Source organism: Biomphalaria glabrata, chromosome 2, assembly GCF_947242115.1.
Source record: "Biomphalaria glabrata chromosome 2, xgBioGlab47.1, whole genome shotgun sequence".
Classification (NCBI taxonomy): domain Eukaryota; kingdom Metazoa; phylum Mollusca; class Gastropoda; family Planorbidae; genus Biomphalaria; species Biomphalaria glabrata.
In genome coordinates this window covers 2,896,976-2,920,420 of record NC_074712.1, presented here as the reverse complement: position 1 = coordinate 2,920,420, position 23,445 = coordinate 2,896,976, and the positions used below count along the sequence as shown (strand labels likewise).

At 33.8% G+C, this 23,445-nt stretch overlaps 1 protein-coding gene across 2 annotated transcripts; it reads left to right on the top strand.

The window, feature by feature from the left end:
- The first annotated feature begins 1,450 nt into the window (after window positions 1-1,450).
- Window positions 1,451-20,550, top strand: LOC106059613 (chymotrypsinogen A-like). Of its 2 annotated transcripts, XM_056018749.1 has the most exons (6): window positions 1,451-1,584; window positions 5,588-5,718; window positions 9,473-9,694; window positions 15,579-15,792; window positions 17,464-17,580; window positions 20,448-20,550. In XM_056018749.1, the coding sequence occupies exons 1-6, from the start codon at window positions 1,518-1,520 to the stop codon at window positions 20,510-20,512; spliced, it is 816 nt and encodes a 271-aa protein (XP_055874724.1). In that variant the 5' UTR covers window positions 1,451-1,517; the 3' UTR covers window positions 20,513-20,550. The 2 variants fall into 2 exon arrangements, with proteins under 2 accessions (XP_055874724.1, XP_055874725.1); XM_056018750.1 differs by lacking the exon at window positions 9,473-9,694.
- The last annotated feature ends 2,895 nt before the right edge of the window (window positions 20,551-23,445 follow it).

Genomic DNA, 23,445 nt, shown 5'->3' with positions numbered 1-23,445 from the left:
GATGGGTAGAGCAGTAGGTAAATTCATCAATTCCTTTTTTTTTAAACTGTAGTGAGTCGAAGATTGAAAAAGTAATTTAAAATTACATTTATAATTCAAATTGAAACCAATCAAAATAACAATTTATTTGAATAAATGGACTCACCAAACACACTGGTCTTTTTTTTTAAAGTACATCACCCGTCGCTACAAATATTTTGTTTAATATAAAAAATTGTTGTTGTTCTATGAAGTAACACATATGGTGTAATAGCCTATATCCGTAGACAGTGATACTTGTAGGCTTCATCCTTTTAGGATTTTCAGTTTTACAGATTAAAAACCAACATTATCAATACATTAAATTCAACATAATAATTCTGAGGATAGGTAGGCCTATAATTTGATACCCATCATATGATATTTACATTTGGTCAGGATTATATACAAATGACTTGACCATTTTTGACACCAAGTCTGCCCCTGGTTGCAAGCCAAGGCTAATGAGTCCTTCCTGCCCAAAGAAGTAGTTCTTCAAACATCAAAAATTAGTTAATTATTGGTAATGCAGAAAAAAGGGTGTTTGCTGACAACTTTTCCATTTGAGGATAAAGATTTAAGAATAAAAGTTCTGGCCAAAATAAACAACATATAGGCTACAACTTTTTTGACCTAACAATGCGCGAGTAAGAGGGATACTAGGACTCTCGGGTTCGTGTATGAATCGTAAAAAAATGTGTTATAAGTCATTAGGATTGATCTTACCAGAATATAATGTAATAAATCTGGGGGAAAAAACAACGGGAGTAGATGGTGGGTATAGTATGTAGTGATTTGCATATATCAAATGATCTTGTTAGTAAAACATTGTGAAAAGTATGTAGTGATTTGCATATATCAAATGATCTTGTTAGTAAAACATTGTGAAAAGTAATATTGTTCTCTAGGATATGATATAGTTTCTACAATTTTGTTTATATTATATTTAATCTGAGTAGAAAAGTTTATCTCAATGATTATTTTTAAGCTTGACACATGAGACATTTGTATTATGTATTTATTACTATTAAAAGTCTAATTTACAGGCATTGTATTAAAATCTACTTATTACAAAACTCTATTACCGCAATCAATTGAAATCAATTGATCAACAGAATGTAGTAATTGGATAAGAAGAAGTAGTAGATAAGTAGAAAAGTTTATCTCAATGATTATTTTTAAGCTTGACACATGAGACATTTATATTATGTATTTATTACTATTAAAAGTCTAATTTACAGGCATTGTATTAAAATCTACTTATTACAAAACTCTATTACCGCAATCAATTGGAACCATTGATCAACAGAATGTAGTAATTGGATAAGTTATAGATTACTGTCAACTTATACCAGGCTTAACTTTAGGAAAAAAAACATGTTTAGTAGACACATTTTAGTCTCTGAATTCAGAATAAAAGATCTTGGTTGTTAGTTGCCCTAACCTACAGAGCTAGCGTAATGTAAGTTTATGTTCATAATCAAACTACAACTTATGCAATGAATGTATTCATCTTTACTGGTCTGATTATTTCACTCATTCACAACAACATGGCCGATGAACGTGGTAAGTTTAATGTTTATAAAATATAGCTAATATTTATTGTTAGGCTTAATAATGACTGATCGCAAATGGATACTTTTATATCCATTGTATACTGTAACAAAGGCATAAGCACTACCATTAATCTCCTTAGAGCTTTTCAAACTAGTCGTAGTCTTCATTTTTTTTTGTTTACAATGCTTACATAGATTTACTCTATCTTTCTAACTGTCTGTCTGTGTGGAATAATTTACACTTTAGTTCACTGAATTCCCTTTTCTTATAGCCAGATAAAACTTTGCACAATTATTCATTGTCAATGACAACACATAAATCTTTTTTTAAAAATTAATCAACAAGTGTATCAGTAATGCTATAATTCCTGCCTTAAAACAACTGCTGTTGCAGTAAATGCTGTTTGTTAATCTAGATCTAGTAGTTTTTAGGTTTGAATTAGATGAATTAATAGTTACAATAGTTCAAGTCTGGTAGGGTATTTTGGTAGTTTATTGTGGTTGGTTTTTTTTCGGTTTTATTTCGTTTTTTAAAAAATAAAGTATATCTTTGTTAAGACCCAGATTCCTCCCTGTAGTTACTACTTCATTTTACCTCACTTTAATATATATATGTACCAGTAGTATTCCATTGGCTCTTGATGGCAAGTTGTCTAGTGATGATTCTCGTTCTTGATGGTTGTAATTACTTTGAATGTATATAAATTAAACTAATGACAACAATGTCACAACATAAATGACCACATAATGAATACTCATAATAAAATCAAACTCTCTAATTAAAACAAATATTTAATATTCTAAATAGGCATCGATGGCCACTTTAAAATCATGTAATAAATGTAAAGATTGATTGATGAATGAATTAATAATTGCAAATATAGATTATTAATAACATAAAATAATAACATAAGACAAGTGGCTTCAATACTATATACCAATAATAATATAATCAACAAAACAGCAATTAATCACCCATGCCAATCACAACACCACGGCTACTTCATCCTCCATGCACTGGACCCAGCGCCTCAGACTGCATCAGAGTTCAGTACCGCTGTCCATGTCATCTGATGTCAATCACTGCATGTCGCTCATTATCTTGCTGACTACGCCACTGTCGCTAACATCTATTCTGTGTCTCGACGATTAGACTGCCACATGCTCAAGACTGCTACCCAGACTGCCATCTATCGCCTTCGAACTGTGACTGACATTGACTCTAACTCTGACTATGAACTGCCTGTCACTCAGACTGTCACTAAGACTGTCACTCCTGGTCCCTAAGAATTAGTTCCTAGATGTTGTCTGTGGTAAACAACTCACACCTCTTGGAGCCAAGATCGCGAGCCAGCCTCGGCGACTTGCTCCCAATGTCTGTATCTGTCGTTCACCAGAAAACGCCTAGCACACGACACACGCCCCTGCTAACACTACACGACGCTGTGTCCCGACTGCCCCAAAACTCTACTCTAAATAGGCTGAGACCCTAACCCACGCCTAAACTAACGCTACTAAATCGTCCGTGTCTTTCCCATCCTACGGGTATTGAGTTGCCCTACCAGGTATAAATCTAAGTGTCACACTATTCCTACCCTTTGTCTGTCTTTCCTCTGTCAAGTCTGTCGGTGAGCCGTGGAAACACCTTACAAAATAATTAACTTTGCTCACACACACACACACTTATATCTGTGAGAATGTTTGTTGTATAAAGTTAGTTGGTTGTTTTCGTTTAGTTAGTTAGTTTAGTTTAGTCGTGCTGTCTGGCTGCTTAGGCGACTCTAGCCCCTTGGTCTCAGACCGAGGTGCACAGATCAAACCCTACCAGTAGCGCTGCCATCTGCCTACTGGCTCTGTAAATAATTCTGTTGAGCAGAAATAGGTCCAGCGCCTCATAACCTACCAACATTAACATGGCTCAAAGCAGGTCATCTCTACCCCTTACAGCAATACAGGACAGAGTAATCAGGACCATAAATTACGAGAATCATATCCTAACACTCAATATTGTTGATAAATGTCGAAATGTGAACATGTGGGTGAGTTAATTGAACACATAATGGCTGGATGTTCAGCCCTATCGAATCTGCCTACCTAGGTCGCCATTACACTACGTTGACGGCCCCCAGAACTCAAACATGCATAGCGCCTAAAAGATGGTAGGTTCAAAATCTGGATATCAAGCAAAAGTATATCGCAAACGATGAGATGTTAAATCTAGATCTAAGTCTTGTATCTTTTAAAATTTGATCTAAAAGTCAACTTTTGCTTAAGTCTATATACTTAATACCATTTCATTTAATTAGATCTCTATTTTCAGAGCGTAAACTTCTCAAGTTCAAGTTCTTGTAAATCTAGATCTAGCCCAGGGTCTTTAACATTTACTTGCGTTGACGTGGCAGACACGCATTTTTTCCATTTTCTCACAAGATGATTTGATTATGATGTCTATTACAATTTTTCTGAATTCTATTTATATTTTTATATTATTTTCTCCAGCATGCAATCCAATTATTCTATATAGATAACAGTTTGTTAAATCCTGCAAACAAATATTTATTGAATGAGAATAGCTCTCTTTGACAAGAACTAAAATCCAGAAATATGAACATTTGAAGATATATTCAATTATATAGCCTAATTTTTTTAATAAATATAATATAAATCTTAAGATGTTGATTGATTTTAAAACTCATTTTATTAACTTTAAGAACCAACATGGCTATCTTATCGCAAACCTCACCCTCACTATATATCCCACAGTGCCCAACTGCACCTTATTGTATTTCACGAAACTCCCTGAAATCAACATCGTAAATTAAAAAATAATTAACAACACAGCTCATATAATTTTAATCTGAGTAAAGCCTCTATGTACTGTTAAGCAATTCTTATTGTGAACCAAGGGAAGTTGATAACCGTTTGGCCAGGGCTAGTAGCGCTTTTGGACGCCTTCAGGCGAGAGTTTGGAAGAACAAATCGCTCCACCTGCATACAAAAATCAATGTCTACCAAGCGGTGGTTCTCTCAACCCTTCTATATGGCTCTGAGACATGGACACTATATAAAAAACAACTAAGACTTCTTGAGCGCTTTCACCAAAGATGCTTGCGCTCCATCATGGACATACGGTGGCAGGACCGCATTACAAACAGCGATGTCCTTGCGAACGCCGGTATGGACAGTATAGAAGGACTTCTTATGGTCCGACAGCTACGCTGAGCAGGGCACGTATCCCGTATGGGAGACGAAAGTATGCCAAAGGCAGTCTTTTTCGATGAGCTAAAAGGTGGTCGACGTAACAGAGGCGCCCCCAGGAAAACGCTTCAAAGACCAGCTTAGGCGTCAACTTTCCATGGCTGACATAAAAGAGATCACCTGGTTGAATGCGGCTTCAGAACGAGACAGCTGGAGGTCACTCACAAAGGCCGCGGGATACACAGTTGAGACCAAAAGAAAATCTGCTGCCGATGACAAACGCAGACGACGAAAAGAAAATCTAAATCGACCACCTGGTGACAATGATTATGCTTGTTCTGGGTGTGGCAAAATAAACTTGGGACAAGCCTTATATTGTGAACCAAATTATTATGGTCCACTATTCCATGTTACAATTACAAAAGCACAAATTTTTTCTTTAAATAATACCAAATGCAGCTTCGGAACTATTATTTGCAGTCACAACATCTGGTGAACTAGGAATGTTATTAGCTCTATAAGCCTTAATATACAAACGTAAGAAAAGGAGAGACATACTACACAGTTAATTTTGTTATAGGTGTCTCTAAATACACTATTTTCGCCTTTCAAAGCTGGTTTCTGTCGACCTTCTAAAAGCGGTTTGATATTTTCTGCATTTATAGAGTTTCTGACACCATTATTCCAGAAACTACAGTCTTCCTTCACGGCCTTTCATTTTTTAGTATTTTTTTCTTCGTAGAATCTTTCCATTAAACTATTTTTTTTTTGTAAAATTTTATTCTTTTATTTATTTGCATTTTTGACATTCTCAGCAAGAAAACGTATAATCAATGGCCAGGATGCCCAACTTTTTGATGTCCCATCTCAAGTTGCCATTATGAAAAGGTTAGATACTGGATATTTTGATCAATGGTGTGGAGCAGTTTTGGTCGCTTGGAATAAGGTAATTTTTAAAAATTCTCTTTAGCACTATTAAGAGTTTTTAATAAAGATTGCAAATTCATCAGGTCAAAAACCATACCAAGCTACAAAAAAATATATAATAACATTAGTCGGTAAGGGGACATAGTCTTCGGGAGTAACTGTAACGATATTCCAAGAAATTTGATTGCTGTTTATTTTTAGGAAAAAAAAATCTTAGCTAATTGACCATTTAAAAAAAAAACACATTAGCTTGACCGTTTATTTTTTTTTAAATTAAAAAAAAATATTTCAATATGTCTTGATGTCTTTTTCCTTTTGGAGGCCATATTCATTAAAAACTATGTTAGATAAAAAAAAAACTTTCGTTTTTTAAAGTTTCCCATATTTTCGTTGTTTTTCCAGCTCAGTTTCGTCTCATCATTTGAAAAAAAAAATATATATATAATATATTATATATATATATATATATATATATATATATATATATATATATATATATATATATATATATATATATATATATATATATATATATATATGCATCATGAGCGTAGCCAGGGGGGTGGTTGGGGTTTAAACCCCCCCCCACCCGAAATAAAATCCCCCCCACGAAAAAATCCTGGCCTACGCTTATGATATATATATATATATAATTAGTTGCTTATGTACAACTAATTCATTAAACTTATTTTAAAACCTAGCCTTGGTTATGTCGGTAATAGAATAGGCCTATGCATCCTTTGTTTGGGACCCCTCAACTCAAAAAAACTTTAAGAAACTAGAACAAACACAAAACAGGGGCGGCTCAATTTATAACAAATGAATATCCTAATTTGATTTAAGTAACACCTTTAGTCTTTTTTCTTCTTCTTTGTTCTCATTTTACATGTTGGAGGCTTCGGATCAGTAAATCCTATACCGGTATCTGAGATAAACCGCGCAGAAGTTTCCAGATCAGGATTTCTTCGTATACTTTTTGTACTTTATGAAGGTTTTGGGGCCAGAGTCTTGTTCGGCCTCTTGATATAGTACGTAGCTATGAAGGACATAGACACCATTCTCTGGTAATGCTCCACAATGGCAGGTTTTGCTCATCCCGACTTTAAGCTTCCGGAACATATGTTGTCTCATTCTGTTATGTCTTGTTCTTTGTCGAAAAATTATGCACTAGTCATTTCGAGATAGCTTATTATAAGGCATCCTTTTACTAGTAATTGGGATGTGAGCTGGTCCAATTGTCATTTATACTACACTCTACCTTTAGTAAAATCAGTAAATTTAGAAACCCTTTCAGGATAGAAGACTTAAAAAATAAAGTAGCAATTATACATAAAACATTAAACCATTATCTTTAAATACAAAAACAATGCCTAATAAAATGCTCAGAAATACACATATATAAAGGTCAATTCTATGTTCCATATGCTAGGACAAATAAGTACAAATGGTCATTTTTCTCCTAGTGCTATTAGAGCATGTAAAGGGTTGCATGAGTCTGCCAGGTAAACCAATGACTTGGCTAAATTAAGTCATTAAATAATTAACATGCATGACTAGATTGACTTAGGAACACTCGTAGGACGTAAGCATAATCCTTTTTAATTTAACATCTATATTTCATAAATTAATATAAGATTATATATGAATATTATTAGTTTTGTTAGTATTACCAACTCATCAAAATTGAAAAAAAAAAAAACATTTAAGGGCTGGAAAAAGAGGAGAGTTTTGTGGCATATCCCAGTGGCGCCACAAGGGTCGGTGTTGCCCGGTTCGGTAAGCTCGGAGTATCACCCCCAACACCAGGGAAGAAAATAATCTTGGCCCTAAAAAAAACAAGCAAATTTTGTTTTTTTCGTTTCTATATGTTAAAATAAATAAAACTGGGAGCTAATAAATAAATTGATTTCACCTGAAAATGGGTTTTGTTTCTATTTAAAACGTCCTTGTTTTTGACATTTTATCAAAGATTCTTACGTAAATTTAAAATATACAATTATAATTGAGAAACCTTGAGTTGTACATATTTTTTTAGATATTATTTAAGAGTTCCTTTATTAAAAGGTTCAAACTTATAGGCCTACTGGTGTTTCTCAGCTTCTTCCGAAAAGGCAAATCATGCACGTCTTCTTAAACTTTGTCTAACAAAGCCTGGAATACTAACAAAAAATGTTGATCAGTTTTGTAGATTTAAAAAAAAAGTTTGATTGCGTCTATCTGAATCACTCCGGAAAAAAGCAAGAGAATAAGGCATCTGTTAAATTCTTTTTTTTTTCCAGATTTAGCGACATTTCTAAAGCTAATAAAGCTCTTATGTCTCTACAGTCAATGTAATTCTTATACAACGAGACAAGTGTATCTTTTCCTAATTTCTCTATCTTGTAGCCATCGATGTCATTGAAGTACATTTAACAGGTTGCATTCGGGTTCCCACTGCGTAAACCAAACCGACTTGGACTTTGCAGACGACATTGCTTACATTGAAATACAATTAAATGTAAACACGATATGACGAATAAAGACGCCCTTAAAGTTGTGCATGCAGTGTGTAGGTTACCTAGTTCACCAATAAAATTTGGTCATACAGGTCTTCAACAAATAAAAAAAGTTAATCTATTTAGGCAGTGTTATCTCAAGCAATGAAGATACATATGGTGTTGCCTGTCGAAATGAAAAGTTGAAACCGTCTTTGAAAACGTACGGTCTATCTGAACAAACAAATCAATTAGCTTGGAGATTTACCGCTAAGCTACAGCGCCTCCCCTGGCCTAACTGAAGTCTTATAATTGATGTAATTGTTTTGAAATCCCTTATTCAAATCCTCAAGAAAAAAAAAACATTTCCGTACAAGAATAAAAGAAAAAAAGGACAAGAAAATGCAGTTTAAAAAAATACTATTCGTTTTAGATTATGTCAATCTTATAAAGCATATAAACTAGATTTATTCTGTTTAAGAAAAACAACATTTGTTTGTGTGTAAATATAGTATTTAGTAGGCCTATACCAGAACTTACATAACTTAACAATACAAATATAAAAACAAAACTTTTAACAAAAAATCTGCAACCGTTTGCATAAATGTGTTAAAAATATAGAAAAAGGTTGTCTCCTCTAATAAAGAGCCTCAAGTGTTTGAGTGTTTAATAGTTAATAGTTGTAAAAGTGGTGTATTTTTATGAAAAAAAAATGCTTGCATAAGTGATTTAAAGAATTAGATTTTTCGCTTTCAGAAAAGAAAAAATAATTTTGAATGGTCTAAACTATTGTGATGTCGGATTTATGCTCACTCAGACCAGAATTTTCCTGGGCAAAGTTCTGGACGCCATGCTTTTTTTTTCACATTTGTGAGCTTCAAAAACTCTCTCTCTCTCCTGACGTCTATAAGGCAATAGTTTTCTCATAATAGGAAGATTACAAGTCAAATAGAAAGAAGCTGAGAAGGTTTGGAAATGTTGTAACTAAATTGTGAGAGATATTCGAGGTGGTAATTTTTATTTTTAAAGTTACATTTTGGATAGGAGCTTCCTGAATTCCTTGCACCTCCCTAGACACGTGAACTCAATAAACTCGATGTGAAAAAAATGATTCTTTCCTTTTTTGCCAACGATATGCATCAACTATTAAATTTCTAGAAAAATCGTTAGAGATGTTTTCGAGATCCTTGTCCACCCAGAATTTTAACCCATGCAGAATGTTTTAGTTTGCATAAAGATATGAGTTGAATAGAGGTATTGTAAAAAAAAAAACACAATCTTTTTCTTTGATGGATATAGATTCTTACTGCGGCCCACTGTGTGAAGGACGTTGACTTCAGCGATATCCGTGCAGTAGTAGGGTTATTAAACTATTATGGACCACTAACTGGTTACGAACAAGTTATCTCTATCTCAAAAAGTAACATGTATGAAGATCACTGGTTGGTTAACAATAAAGAAATCTATGATATTGCTGTACTGACACTAGCCACTCCAGTCAGACCCAGCAAAAACGTAGAGGTAAGTCCTTGTTTCTTTTTTTTTTTTCAAGAAATCGACCGATTAAATTTTGTGTAATTTAATATTGTTCTTAAAGAAAGTATACTTGTAATCTCGCGGTTCAACTTTCTCCTGTGGAAAGAAAATTGTGTCCGCCCAGAGACCTAGTAAGGGGGGAATGTTTTTTGGAAATGTCTATTTTTTAGCGGCTCCCTTAAGGGAAAAAGTTTTGTGCAAAATGTCCGTCTATCTGTTTGTACATCTCTTCGTCTGTCACATTCAGATCTAAAAAACTAGATGAGAAATTTAAAAAAAAATTTAACCATGCTTTGTGGCTTGCAAAGTTTAGGTGCAATGGCTACATTTGGTTTTCTAAAAACAAACTGTTTAATTTATAAAAATTAATTATGGAAGCAATTTTTTTCACAGATATTCACTTTTTATCTTATATAGTACTACTAATAAAATACTGATTTCTCTAACTACAAGAAAAAGTAAAATTACCTCTTCGGAACTTGCGGTCTATAAGAAAGATGATGTTAATGTCATCTGTTTATTTGGCCAAAGGTTATCGAGTTCCAACTAATGGTAATATATTTTCTGTCTCTCTCTGTCTCTCTCTCTCTCTCTTTTTTTACCTGAAGACTTAAATCTTGTTCAAACTTCAACTCACACTCCCGGTAATGTGACATATTTACTATGTTAATACCACACTTCAATCACGGTTTCAAAAAGTTTCTGAACAACTTTTAAAGTTTTTCCAGAATGCCCAAATAGCTAAATTATTTTTTCCCAAAGATATACATCAATCATTAATTTTCTAATAAAATCATTGGTGCCGTTTTCGAAATCCTTGCCAAGGTTTCTTTTGATTCCATTTGTTTTCATTTCTTTCTTTTTTCATATGTTTTCGCCACTTAGACTTGGTCCTTTAGTTTAATTATGGTTTCTTGATATCTGACCTATGACAGTGCCTCTTTCAATAGTCTTTTCCAGTACAACGGATATTGGTATAACTTGCTTTTTTCGACATTATGTAATAGGAAAAAGTTCCCAGGCCAAATAACTGAACGGATGCTGTATATAGTGATGGGCAAAATTAACTAAAAAGTTAGAAACTAAAAAAAATATTATGGACATTGTTTAACCAGAAAAAAAAAGTTTAGTTAAAATTGTAGTTTAATGAATTTTTTTAGTTTAATTAAAATTTGTACAACTTTTCAACATGTGGTCAGGGTTGAAACACACATCTCTTTTTTCTGGTCATGTGATATCAATAACTTTGATTATAAAAAAAATGATGCAGTTAACAACTATTTAGACAGTCTGCATTTGAAGAGGGTAAAGTAAGATCCTGGTAGAAATTATGGGAGTAAATATTTGCACTTGAAAGTAGCAGTATTATAAAATGTTAAACATTTTTTTGCCAAAAGCTTCTATGCAATATTATGAATGGGGTTGTTCCGATTTTGTTTTTGAGCCTCGTGGAAGTGTTTGATTTCTGTTTATAGTTGGAATATAATTAGTGAGTTAGGTCAATATTTGGCGATTTTAATCAATTGATTTGCGGCAAACAATAATTTTTTTAACTACAGTAACATCAAGTACACCCTTTTTATAGTCTTAAGAATTATTATTGAGATTTAAGTCTAAATTGACAGCTAGGCCTATATAGATCTAAAAGCATTAGGATAACCAAATCTAGAAAAAAAATCTCAATCCACACCCTCTCTGACCATAAAGTAAATAGACTGTGTCCAACTGATCTTAACAACCTTGTCAGCTAGACATACACATGTAGACCAAGTGTACGTGTGTAGTCGATAATGCTACACAAATACCCTGCATTTTTTTTCATTAAGCGTTATGCAATAGTGTTTGCTTAATGTAGAATGGTCAGACAAAAAAAAAACACACTGGCGTGGCTAGTCAAGCATGTTCGTAGATATATCTTTACACTAAAATAATTACACACCCTCCTTGCCCAGAAAGTAAATAGACAGTGTGTCAGACTGATTTTAACAACCTGGCCAGATAGACGTACACGTGTAGGTCTATATAGTGTACTGAGTGTGCAGTCCATAATGACAAGACCACCCTAGTTTTTTTTTCCCTTGCGCGTTTAACGGTTATGCAATAGTGTTAGTTGTATTTTTAGTGGTCAGAGAAGAAAATAGCACATCGGCATGGTCAATCAAGCATGTATTTTACACAATAAAATAGTTATACAGGTCAAATGTTTCTTAAAACCCCAACGATTTCGTTTCTATTACTTTGGCTACTAGACCTAAATTTGGAATTAAAAATCTATGTTATTTAATGAGATTTTAAACTTTACCAGTATAAGTAAGATTTTCCGTTACATAATAAGTTAATATAATTTAAAAAAAATAGTACCATTCTTTTCTAAAGATATTAATTCAAGGCAAAAATACAAGCACACATATTTATTTAGACATCTTTTTTTATTTTATTGTGCATTGACGTTTATGTAAGAAACATATTCTTCAATACTAATTTTATTATGGATAAATATATCTTCAATGTTAAAAGAATAAGATCGAAATGTAAGGCATACAGTCAGATGATTATATCTATATAGGTCTATTTCAACCCCCCCCCCTTTTCAAAAGACCTTCAAAAGAGCCTGTCCCTCTTCGCTAATGCATGCAAAAATTTTGGCCTCACCATTAATGTGAAAAAGACAGAAGTGCTGCACCAACCTCCTCCAAATAAATCAGTCACAGAGCCAGACATTCTCATAGATGGACAACAATTAGCAAACGTCAAAAAGTATGTCTATCTGGTAAGTACCATATCAGTAGACGCCAACCTAGATGATGAGGTTGACTTCTTGTTGCTCGTGCCAGTGCTACTTTTGGAAGACTTCAAGAACAAGTGTGGCAACGAAAAGGACTCATCATATCCACAAGCTGTGTGCAGGAAAGTGCTCCCAGGGAGGTCAATACAAGCGCTACAAAGACACTCTCAAGAGCTCCAAGGAATGCGATATCGACATTCACAGCTTGGAAGCACAAGCTCTCGATCGCTCCTCATGCCGTCAAGCTGTGAGTCTCGGAGTCTCAAGATTTGAAGCAAGAAGAGTGGCCACGGCGATAGAGTGCCCCCCCCCCCGTCAAAAAAAAATAGTTATGAAAAGTTTAATTTATTTTCTTTAGTTTAGTTTAACTATATTTTGAAATTCATGATAAACGTTTAGTTTAACTACTTTATTTTAGTTGAAAACTAGTTTTAGTTTAACTTTTGAAAGTTAGTTTAGTTCCCATCACTAGCTGTATAACGTGCCACGATCTAAAATAATAAAACATAATTTTAAACAATGAGCTTTGTTGCTGCACATCAAAATTATATATGTGTCAGACTTGAGCAGCCCAAATTTTCAGTAAAAGAAATTACAAAAGTCATTTTTCTATAGAAGAAGTTACGAAAGTTATATAATATAAAAACACAGACCTATATATACTAAAATAAATATAGGTATTTGCTCTATTTACAATTTATTTAGGTAGGTGGTGTTTTACTATAACACAACAAGTATCAGATTTTAGAAAAACCCAGTTTTTTTTATCTAAATTACATCTCTTTATTAGTATAATTAAATCTATTAAATCTATATATTAAAATCTGGATGAATGCGTAGGTAACATAGTAGATCTAGAGCTACATATTATAAATGAGATTAGTAGATTTATATTAATAAATTAATAGGAATAAATCAATTTTTCTAGAATTTTAGAATATACATATTTTTTGGAATCTCGTACAGCACAGCAGACAAATTTACAAATGCCGTCAAGTCGCAATTAGTTCTGCGTCTATGTACCTATACAGTTTACGCCATTCACGGTTCTGCGTATACTGTAGGTGTAGTCGTAATCACCACATGGACACATGTGATTCGTAAAACATAAAATAAATAGAAAACACTTCACTTATCATTTATCTGCGGAATCCCTGACATTGTCATTAAGTAGAATCTATATCTAGATCTACATTTCAGATCGAATCTACTTTAGAAATCTAGATTCTGTATTGAAACTAGTCTAGATCTAGCTCTACCTGACTAAAGTCTCTATATATTTATAGCTTTTATATAGCGCTACTTTCATGCTTATAGCATGCTCAAAGCGCTTTGGTCCAATCTCATTTGTGTCTGCCCGAGTCGGGTGTCGAACCTCGAGCCCCCTTCTAGGTAGCCAAGCCAAGCCAAGCTCAAGCACACTTTCTCGCACACCAAAAAGATTGCGTTCGTTCCCCAAACATGAGGTACGTGCCCTGCCCAGCGTAACTGTCGGACCATAAGAAGTCCCTCTGTAATAGTCCATAAGGGCGATCGCAAAGATATCACTGTTTGTGGTGCTGTCTGGGCCACCGTATGTTTATGATGGAGCTCAAGCATCTTAGGTGAAAGTGTTCAAGTAGTGGTAGTTGTTTTCTGTATACTACTCATGTCTCAGATAAATATAAAAGGGTTGACAGAACCACTGCTTGATAAACATTTTTTTTAGGCAGCCGGAGCGATCTTTTCCCCCAACTCATTCCTGGAGGCGTCCAAAAGCACTACTGGCTATCAACTTTCTTAACAGCGAAGTGTCATTCGATACTATGCTTACTGGATATGTAAAGTGGTCCCAGGATTACGCCAAAGAAGATAGCGAATAGAGTAGGAGCTTGCTTCACGTCATTTTCTATTGGAAAATGATCGACATCTCACCATTATGTCTAATCTTGTCTTTTTGTCATCTTCTCTTTCCTTTCCAGAGAAGAGAAGGGATTCTCCTGATTGCAGTCTTGTTTCACCAAATGAGTTCCATCGAACTTTACTCATTCCCAGGATCTGTATTTTTTAGTTCGCTATTTCCTTGGCAACTTGTGCACATCAACCTGGTTCCAATAAAGTACGGACATTTCATGTTTCCAAGTTAAGATCTGCCTTCTCAATAAGAAAGTGTTTCTTTTTCATTTTCTTTTGTTTGGTATCTCGAACAATGAAAAGAAATTTTACTTGCCTGATCAGAAGATATAAATTGAATTAGTCCGTTTATTATTAATTTTAGAAAGAAAAGTTGTAAATAACTATAATAATATTTTTTTTTATAAAGCGCTGTTAACAAACGAAATGTAGGCTCAATGCGCTGTAATAACATTACAAACACAAACATGACAGTAGAAATCAAAAACTAATCAAAAAGTTTTAAACAAGTAGGTCTTAATGTTTTTCTTAAAAGTGGTGTAACATGTTGTCTGTCTGAGATGAATGGGGAGTGAGTTCCAAAAACTATAAATAACTAATAACCTATTTTCATAAGCACAGTGGTTACTGCATTGGCTTGAGGAAGCTATAGAAGCCTTAGCCCTCGAGTTCGATTTCAAGTACCTCACTTTTTAAAATAAATACATTTAAAAAGCGATCACCCAGATGCCAACATCTTACACCTCCCTACACCTTTCCAAGCTGATATAATCACAGAGTATTGAGAAAGCTAAAAAAAAAAAAAACAATTCGTTAAAATATTTCTAATTGGACAGATTCATTATTGGCTGTCTATATCTATTTCAAATTTAATACATGACTGATCTAAACAAAATAATCTAACTACATTTCATATAAGCTGTTTTAATTTTTTTTCTTTTTTTTTTCTTTTTCTTTCTTCGTCATTTGTATTTAAACAGGGTTATTTAAATGAAATTTATATTGAAATTAATAATTTTTTAAAGTAATGTATTATATATTAGAAGAAGCCTATTTTCGAAATTAAAATATTATTTTAAATATTATTCAAAAAGTGTTTATAATAATTTTTAAGCTATGAAGCTTATGTACAAAAGTTGCTCTGAAATAATTTTTTATCGATAGCTTGCAAATTTGTTTTCTCTCTCTAAGGTTGTCAAACTGGCAGATGAAATCGATCGTTATGTCAATACGTCCTGTATCATGAGTGGCTGGGGCTACACTAACAAGACTTTATGGACAAAGACTAACAGGCTACAGAAAGCGATTACAATGATTATCTCTAATACATATTGCAAAACATTTTGGCCACAATTTTCTGAAGCACTAGATAAAAAATTATTTCTTTGCGTCTATAACAAGAATGGTAAAAGACGATAAATGTATCGTTCTTGAACTTTATTTATTTACACAATAAAGGCGATTACCTTTGTGTTAGAGTTCTCACTTACGTTGTTACCTTTTGTACATGCACAGTGGTTACAAAGTTCAATGTGTTAGGTGGTGTTAATGAAGGGCTAGGGGGCGCAGTGGCTGTGTAATTTAGCGCTTGGCTTTCGAACCTTGTGCCCTGGGTTCAAATATCTGTCAGGACTGGGGCTTTAAATTTTGGGATTTATAAGGCGTTCCTAAGTCCACCAAATACTAATGGGTATCAGACTTTATTTGGGGAAAGTAAATGCGGTTGGTCGTTGTGCTGGCCACATGACACCCTACATGACACATGTCATCCATTGTACCCTAGTGAAGTCCATACGCACGGTGAATTCCCCTCTCCCATCACGGAACGCAATTGTACATTATAGAACTATGGAGTCTCCTCTCATGGGCTTGATTTCTGGCCTCGCGTTGCGTTAACTAAAGGTACCGTGACCAATGAACAATGATCAAAGGATCATGTAGTTGCTAGAGCCTTTAGACAGAAGGGTCGGTGAAAAGTCAATCGTTCTAACTGGCTACGAGATAAAATCCTTTCCCGGGTCAAACGTTTATTAAAAAGAGATTCGTTTTATCTAGAATTTTTGGACATCTCAACGAGGTAAAAGAGAGAGAGAGAGAGAGAGAGAGAGAGAGAGAGAGAGAGATGTGAAGATGATTTTTGTGTGCTTTAACACCTATACTGTTACTAGGCGCTTCCTCGCTGTGTCTAATGCAGATAATTAAACCTGAGGTAACAATCAACACAAGAATTTAAATAACACATGCAAAAGGCCAATAATATATGGTAGTAGACGCTGATACTGAATATCGAACAAGATGTTTAATCATAATGAAAGGAACCGTCGAATGCGTCAAATCTCTCCGTTCATAAGAGCTCCTTATCTCTAAGCCGTCCCATAAGTAATTTGTTTACATCAATTAACATTTCGCTTTTTCTCCTCAAAACCTAATTTGGCTAGAACAAAACAACAGAAAATAAAAAGTGCAAATCAAACAAACTAGTAATGCATTATTTTTATACGCTTCGAAGCCCTAATAAGTTTGTGCTTAATGTGTGTATAGTGCGTGCCAATCCATTGAAATACAAGGACGAAAAACAATCGTGTCGTTGGATGAGAGCTTTTCATGGGAAGGTACTTTATAATACAGGCAGACGAAAAAGCTTTATTTTTGGTTTGTTTATGATTGCAAATGGTGAGTCAAAGAATGGTATCAGAATCTAGATTCACTAATGTCGGTCATTTGATTACAAGATAAAAAAAAGATAAGAAAAAGAAATATAAGATGTTGGGTCAGAAAAAATTGTTCTGAGGTTGAGAATCGTGCGATGCATATGGATCTATTTAAAAGAAAAGTATATCGGTTAAAAAAAAACATATACCACTATTTTAACCTTAGCTTAACACATATATGTAAATCTATTTATTCATTAGACATCACTATTCACTAGTAGTCCCACTTTAAAATATAATTTTTTTTCTGATATTACTTAATTTGACCCTAAAACAATTAAGCACCTTTCACAATCCAAAAGATAATTTTCGTCAATTTTATATATTTAATTTAATATTTTTTTTTTAATATCCGTCCTCTATAGGTACGTCAGGTCAACCTAACAGTATTTGTTCAGGAGATAGTGGGGGCCCTTTGTATTGTGGGCCTAATAAAGACATACTTGTTGGAACTGCAGTCGGCAATGAATCAAAATGCAAAGGTTTGTTTTTTTAATTATTTTTCTTGTCACTTATATTTTCGTCTCTGTGTGTATGTTTCGTTTGTTTAATTTTGCGAATAAGCATAGAGAAACTTAACTCTTTCTCTCCGTAATCATTTACCACATTCTGGTGGAATCAACGCTGGTACCGTCGGTTCGGAGAGAAAGAGTTAAAACTAGTGTTCAAAATTATTTAGTACATAAATCGGCCTATTGTGCTTCTTAAGGGCCTTAATTTACTTACTGAAATGTCAGTAATTCTCCCATTTGCCCTCGGATGAAATTTTTTTTTATCAGTTAATACTTTATGTTTGCCTTTTTAAACTAATCCCCAATCGCGATCAAAACCACAGATTTTAAATTTACCGAAAATAATTCTCAATTTTCTTTTCGACGCAATATTTAACGGCGGACCCAAAAGGGGAAAAGCCGCTATTAGGTTTGTGCAAAATGTTCGTCTGTCTCACTCAAATCTCGAAAACTAGAAGAGAAATGAAAAATATTATTTCACCATGTGATGCGGCTTTAAAAGTTTAGGTGCAACGGCTAGTTTTGGTTTTCTAAAAAGCGAACCATTTAATTTATAAAATTAATTATGCAAGCGATTTTTTCATAAAAATACACCAATTCTAAAACAATACATAAATGTAAGGGAGATAATGTTACAATACCTTAGCAAAGAAGGACAATTTTTTTGTACATTTTCAGTATCACTAAGTCATATATATTTATTAAATGTATAAGAAATCTTTATAACAAATAGAAAATATTAGTTAAAGGTGTTTTTTCTGGTTAATTATCTGCTAAAATTAAAAGAAAACATGTATGTTTTGTTTATAAAGGCTAAAGATGCACTTTGAACGTAAATATTATGCAATTTTTAAAAAAATGGACTTTTTATGCAACCACTTTCGTGCAGTAGAGTGACAAGCAGTAGCGTGACAGTGAACTAATCAGTTCCCTCAAAATTTTTAAATTATCAGATTTTTTTATTTTATTTTTTTTTTAGTGTACCTATCAAAATAAAAGACGCTTATTTTTGTGCGTGTGCGTATGTCCATCACGTTTAGATTAAAAAAAAAAAAACAAGAACGTTAAAGCAATTGAAAATCTGATTTGACTCTCTGCTGAGGTACTTTACCGGAGGAAGGAATCCGTCCATATTTGTACATAAACATTTGTCTAGAAAAAAAAAACAACTGACTACCAATTTCACTCTATCATACAAGGGAAACTTACATTTAAAAACATCACGTGTTACTGTTCACATTCATGCCTGGTGAAAATAAACAAAGGGTTTTTAAATATTTCGTACTTAAGTAGTAACAAAGAAATAGCACATTCACTCTCTCATCATACTTGCTCCTGACAATCATATAGATATTTAATTGATTCTGTGATTTCTACAAACAAATTGGACCGCCCCCAACTCGAAAGTTTATGGTGGGTCGCGGGAGGCGGGGTAAATGCCACCGGCACCTCCCCACCGCACCAAATCGACTAACATACTAAAAAGGGGGGGGGCAAAATAATAAAAAAAATTGTTTGAAATATAAATAATTAGTACATATTTTTAACATAACTAGTAAATTCGTAAACAAATTATATGATTTCTTTATTAAAATTTGTCCGCTAAGTTGGGGGAGGGGGGGGCGATCGCTTATATTTACACGTATATTTATATTAGAAGAGCGATCGAAAACTCTCATTAGCTGTTAGTAGAATTTTTATAAGTATTTGGAGCAATCTTTGTTTGTTAATCACATTTTAGCCACGATTGGCAAGAATACTAAAGTAAAAAAGCAATTTGAAAACATTATTATTATTACTATTATTTTTTTAAACAAAATTCGAAACAATCCTTTATCGATAAAAACTGTTTTGTTGTGTTTCGCTAACAAAATTAAATGTAAAATAAGTAGAATGAGAGATTTCCAACAATCGTTTGTAGTAAATGACTTTCTCATTTTAAAATCCCGATAAAGCTATTGTCGATATTTAAAAAAAAAATAATTCATTGGGCATAAATTTGTTTCAAGTTAAAAATCTAGAACAATGTGATATTAATAAAAAAATAATTTAATTACTATTTTTTTTCAGAAAATTAATTTTAATATAAGTCAGATGTGGATCTTAAACAATAATGCAACTTTGATTTTTTTAAATAAAACAATATCCAGAAAAATTTTTAAGTAACGAAATATAAGTATAGAGATTTTCATTTAGCATTTTTATCTTATTAAAAAACAAATCTATAACAGCTTATTTTTGACCATGAGATTTTGCAAGAATGAAAGTTATATAAGTTAAAAGATCAATATCAAAAATTCGTTAAAATTTATTTGCTTTTTACTATAAAAAAAAACTCCGAAACAAACAGTTAAAGATAGTAAAATTATTTCGATGTTTTGGAAGTGAAATGAAAAGTGCAGTCATATTTTCAATAGCATTTTATCCTTTTTTTGTGATGTAAACGTGACAGACCGACGGAAAAGAACACAAAAGTAAGTGTCTTTTATCAACATGGAGGCAATTAAAAAAAACTAAATGAAATCTGATAAATGTAATCTTTTTAAAGGGGACTAAGTTAGTACCACGTGGCCTTGACTGTCTCGCTATTGCATGAAAGTCAGTGAGTTAAAAAAAAACGATTTTAAAATATGTGCGTGACATTAACTTACAAAGTGCGTTCGTAGCCTTCCCAAACGACTTCTGTACTGGGAATGGTTTGCAGGAAAGCGCCACCAATGCAAGCGCTTTAAAGACATTATACATCCAAATAGCTTATGACGAAAGGTATAAATAATTTAAATAATAGGTAGTTTAATTTTTCATTCAAAATAAACATTATTTTTAAATTGTTTCAGGTATGCTTGCTCAAGTGTTCACAAATGTTGCAACGTATAAAGATTGGTTGGCAGACAAATTGTGAAGCTTTCTTTCTTTTTTTCTTTGATGCAATTACAAAAAAAAAAATAAAAAAAAAAAACAAAGAATATAATTTGCAATTTTTTATTTAGTTTCTTTAAATTTTAACATAATATTGTAACAAATCTGGTGGTGACACAGATGGTGGTAGTGGTGTGTGTAGATGTAAAAAATTGTCTTGACGTGGTGTTAATGTTGTTTATGTGTATTACTATTACACCTGGGACTGGTCACTGGTAATGTGTCGCGAATGCGTAGAATGCTGGGTTCGTGCTTCCTGGAGTCACACTTGTTACGCGACAAACATAGACGTTACAGATTGACTCAAGTTCTCTTTCGCAATTCACTCTAATCTTATAGCCTATCATAAATAAATATAAAATGAAAAAGCGTGGGAGGGGCGATATATGCAATCGCCCCTGCACCCCCCCCCCACACACACACACCGGGCAGACCTTTTAATAAGTGAGAACTCTTAAATAATTGATTGTTTTCATTCTACCACCCCATCCACTATTCCGATGAAAACTTAAATGTTAGAACAAAATAGTCAAATATAGCGACAGTGTATATGTAATTGCGCATGAATTTGTGATAATCATTTAAGGAAAGACTTTATTTAGAAAAATGTTGAATTCAGAAGAAACTTTTAAGTGTAAGAGTAACCTTGAAAGGAGCCTTTTTTTCCTAGTCGCCTTCTCCCAACCTTTACTCAATCTACGATTTTTATATTGTGAAAATACTTTTGGGAGTTGAACACCTCAGTTAATTTTGAGCTTCTGCAGAATACAGAGGTACATTTATTTTCTCTGCTGTAAATTGTCGGTTAAGTTTTCATAAAATGAAAGTATTATGAACTATGTATTTTGATGAATTCACTGGGATTATAATATTGTTGTATGTGAAATGTTCAACACTATTTCTTGACGGCTGGAGTTGCCAATATGTATTATAAAATAGTATTTGTGTTAAATAAAACTATGTCTGCTATGCTCGTAGTTATTAGTGAATCTACAAGTTGTGATCTTAGAACTCAGTAGATCCAGAGGTGAACATGCGCAACAACAAATTTTGGTGTGTACTTAGGTATTTAATCGATACAACAGGAGCATTCTAGTAATACCAGAAGAGGTATTTACATTTCACAAGAGAACAACACTCATTCGAATAAGAAGTGCTTTACAGTATTGTTATAACTGAAGGGAGGCAACTCAACGAGACATAGATGTTTATTTATTTATTTATTTACATGGAAACATAACAAACACATAGGACATCTGCCTTGAGCACTGCATCTTCATATCGGCTCTAGACGAGCGGAAATAGTTCTCTTCTCTCTCTAATGTCAACATCTTTCCTAGTCTAGTCACTAATAGTGCGCACTTTCAGCACTATCTTAGATGGCGGTGTGCATGGCATGGTTATAACACTTCCCATTTCTTAGCGCTTTTCGTCCCGAAAAGAAACAGTGAAGTTGAGATTTGATAGTTCAAGTGGTGGTTGATCGGTGGGAGCCACAGACGGCAGGGAGCGTGTTCCCCACAAAGACATCTGCACTGCTCTATGCGACCGTCGCTTTCTCTACTTCCACTTGGTGGCCAGTCTGTTCTCGAGACGATGGCGTGATCGTTTGACACTTAGTAAGATAGTGTCGAGCATTGTTTTCGTCAACACAGCCGTTGATTGGACACGCTGTTTCAGCAGACCCTCCCGAAGAAGCCTCTCATTGTAGCTGCATGTTCACATACAGCCACGTTGTAAACAAAGTTCAATGCGCCGCAGTCATTATCAACTAATAGTCTAACGTCCAGGAGATAGGTCTCTTCCAGTTCAAGTTTTGTATGTCTTCCACTTGCCAGTTTGGATTTAGCCTGGATTGATTGACAAACATCTATGTCAATGTCGGTGATGATGGCAGAAGTACAAATGCTTTCTCGGTGGTTTTCTTGGCATCCACATTCTCTGTACAGTTCATGCTAAATTTCTGGATTCAGTTATTGAGCTTCGAATTTCCTTAGGCAAAGTTCATTAAGGTCCACAGCAACAGGCCTGGACGCAGACCCAACGTTGTCTTGATCTGCCCAATTCATTGAGGTACTCGTTGCAGGTATATCAGGAACAAACGCTTTAGGCACATAATATACTTCCATTTCTTCATTCGTCTCTTTCCTTTCGATTCGGTAAATCCCGTTGAGATCGTCGTATCAATCGATGTCACGTTTCTTGTCTTGAAAATCACGCCCATAAGACTTGCCCACAACACATTCAAAGACAAGGCTATCATCAAGCTTCAGGCGTCTGTAACGAAGTTCCTGCTTTAACTTTTTAATCGAGAGTTAGTCTAGTTGTTTCAGAGATGCCATTGTGATCAAATCCTACCTCCTTTTGTTATGAGTGACTATAATCCCACTTCTAGACACCAATGTAATAATTTAGGGAGGCGACTCAACGATGTATAGGTGTTAATTTACACAAGGACATCACATACATGTAAAACATCTGCCTTGAGCACAGCACCTTCATATCGGTTCTTGACTTGAGCGAAATTCATTCTCTTCCCTCTCTAATGTCAACATCCCTCCTAGTCCAGTCACTTATAGTGCGCACCTTTTGCACTATCTTGGATCGCGGTGTGCATGGCAGGGTTTTAACAGTGTTTTCGTTTTTTTCTTGTTTGTTTTAAAGTCTCTAAAAATGTTTTCATAAACGATAGTCAATATGTTGAAATTTAAACAAACTAAACAAAAGATAGGGAATTTCATTTTCTGTTTTATTTTTTTATTTTGTGATTGCATCAAAGAAAGTCTCAATAAGAAAAAGGTTTACAATTTGTCTGCCAACCAGTCTTTATACGCTGCAACATTTGTGAAAATTTGAGGATATTGACCTGAAACAATTTAACAAAAAGTTTATTTTGAATGTAAAAATAAAGTACAA

Bases quoted from the DNA above. Each gene is read 5' to 3' on its own strand.
- LOC106059613 (XM_056018749.1), top strand. From the start codon at position 1,518: ATGAATGTATTCATCTTTACTGGTCTGATTATTTCACTCATTCACAAC. The intron at 1,585-5,587 runs GTAAGTTTAATG...TGACATTCTCAG, and splicing joins CAACATGGCCGATGAACGTG to CAAGAAAACGTATAATCAAT. The intron at 9,695-15,578 runs GTAAGTCCTTGT...TCTCTCTCTAAG, and splicing joins GACCCAGCAAAAACGTAGAG to GTTGTCAAACTGGCAGATGA.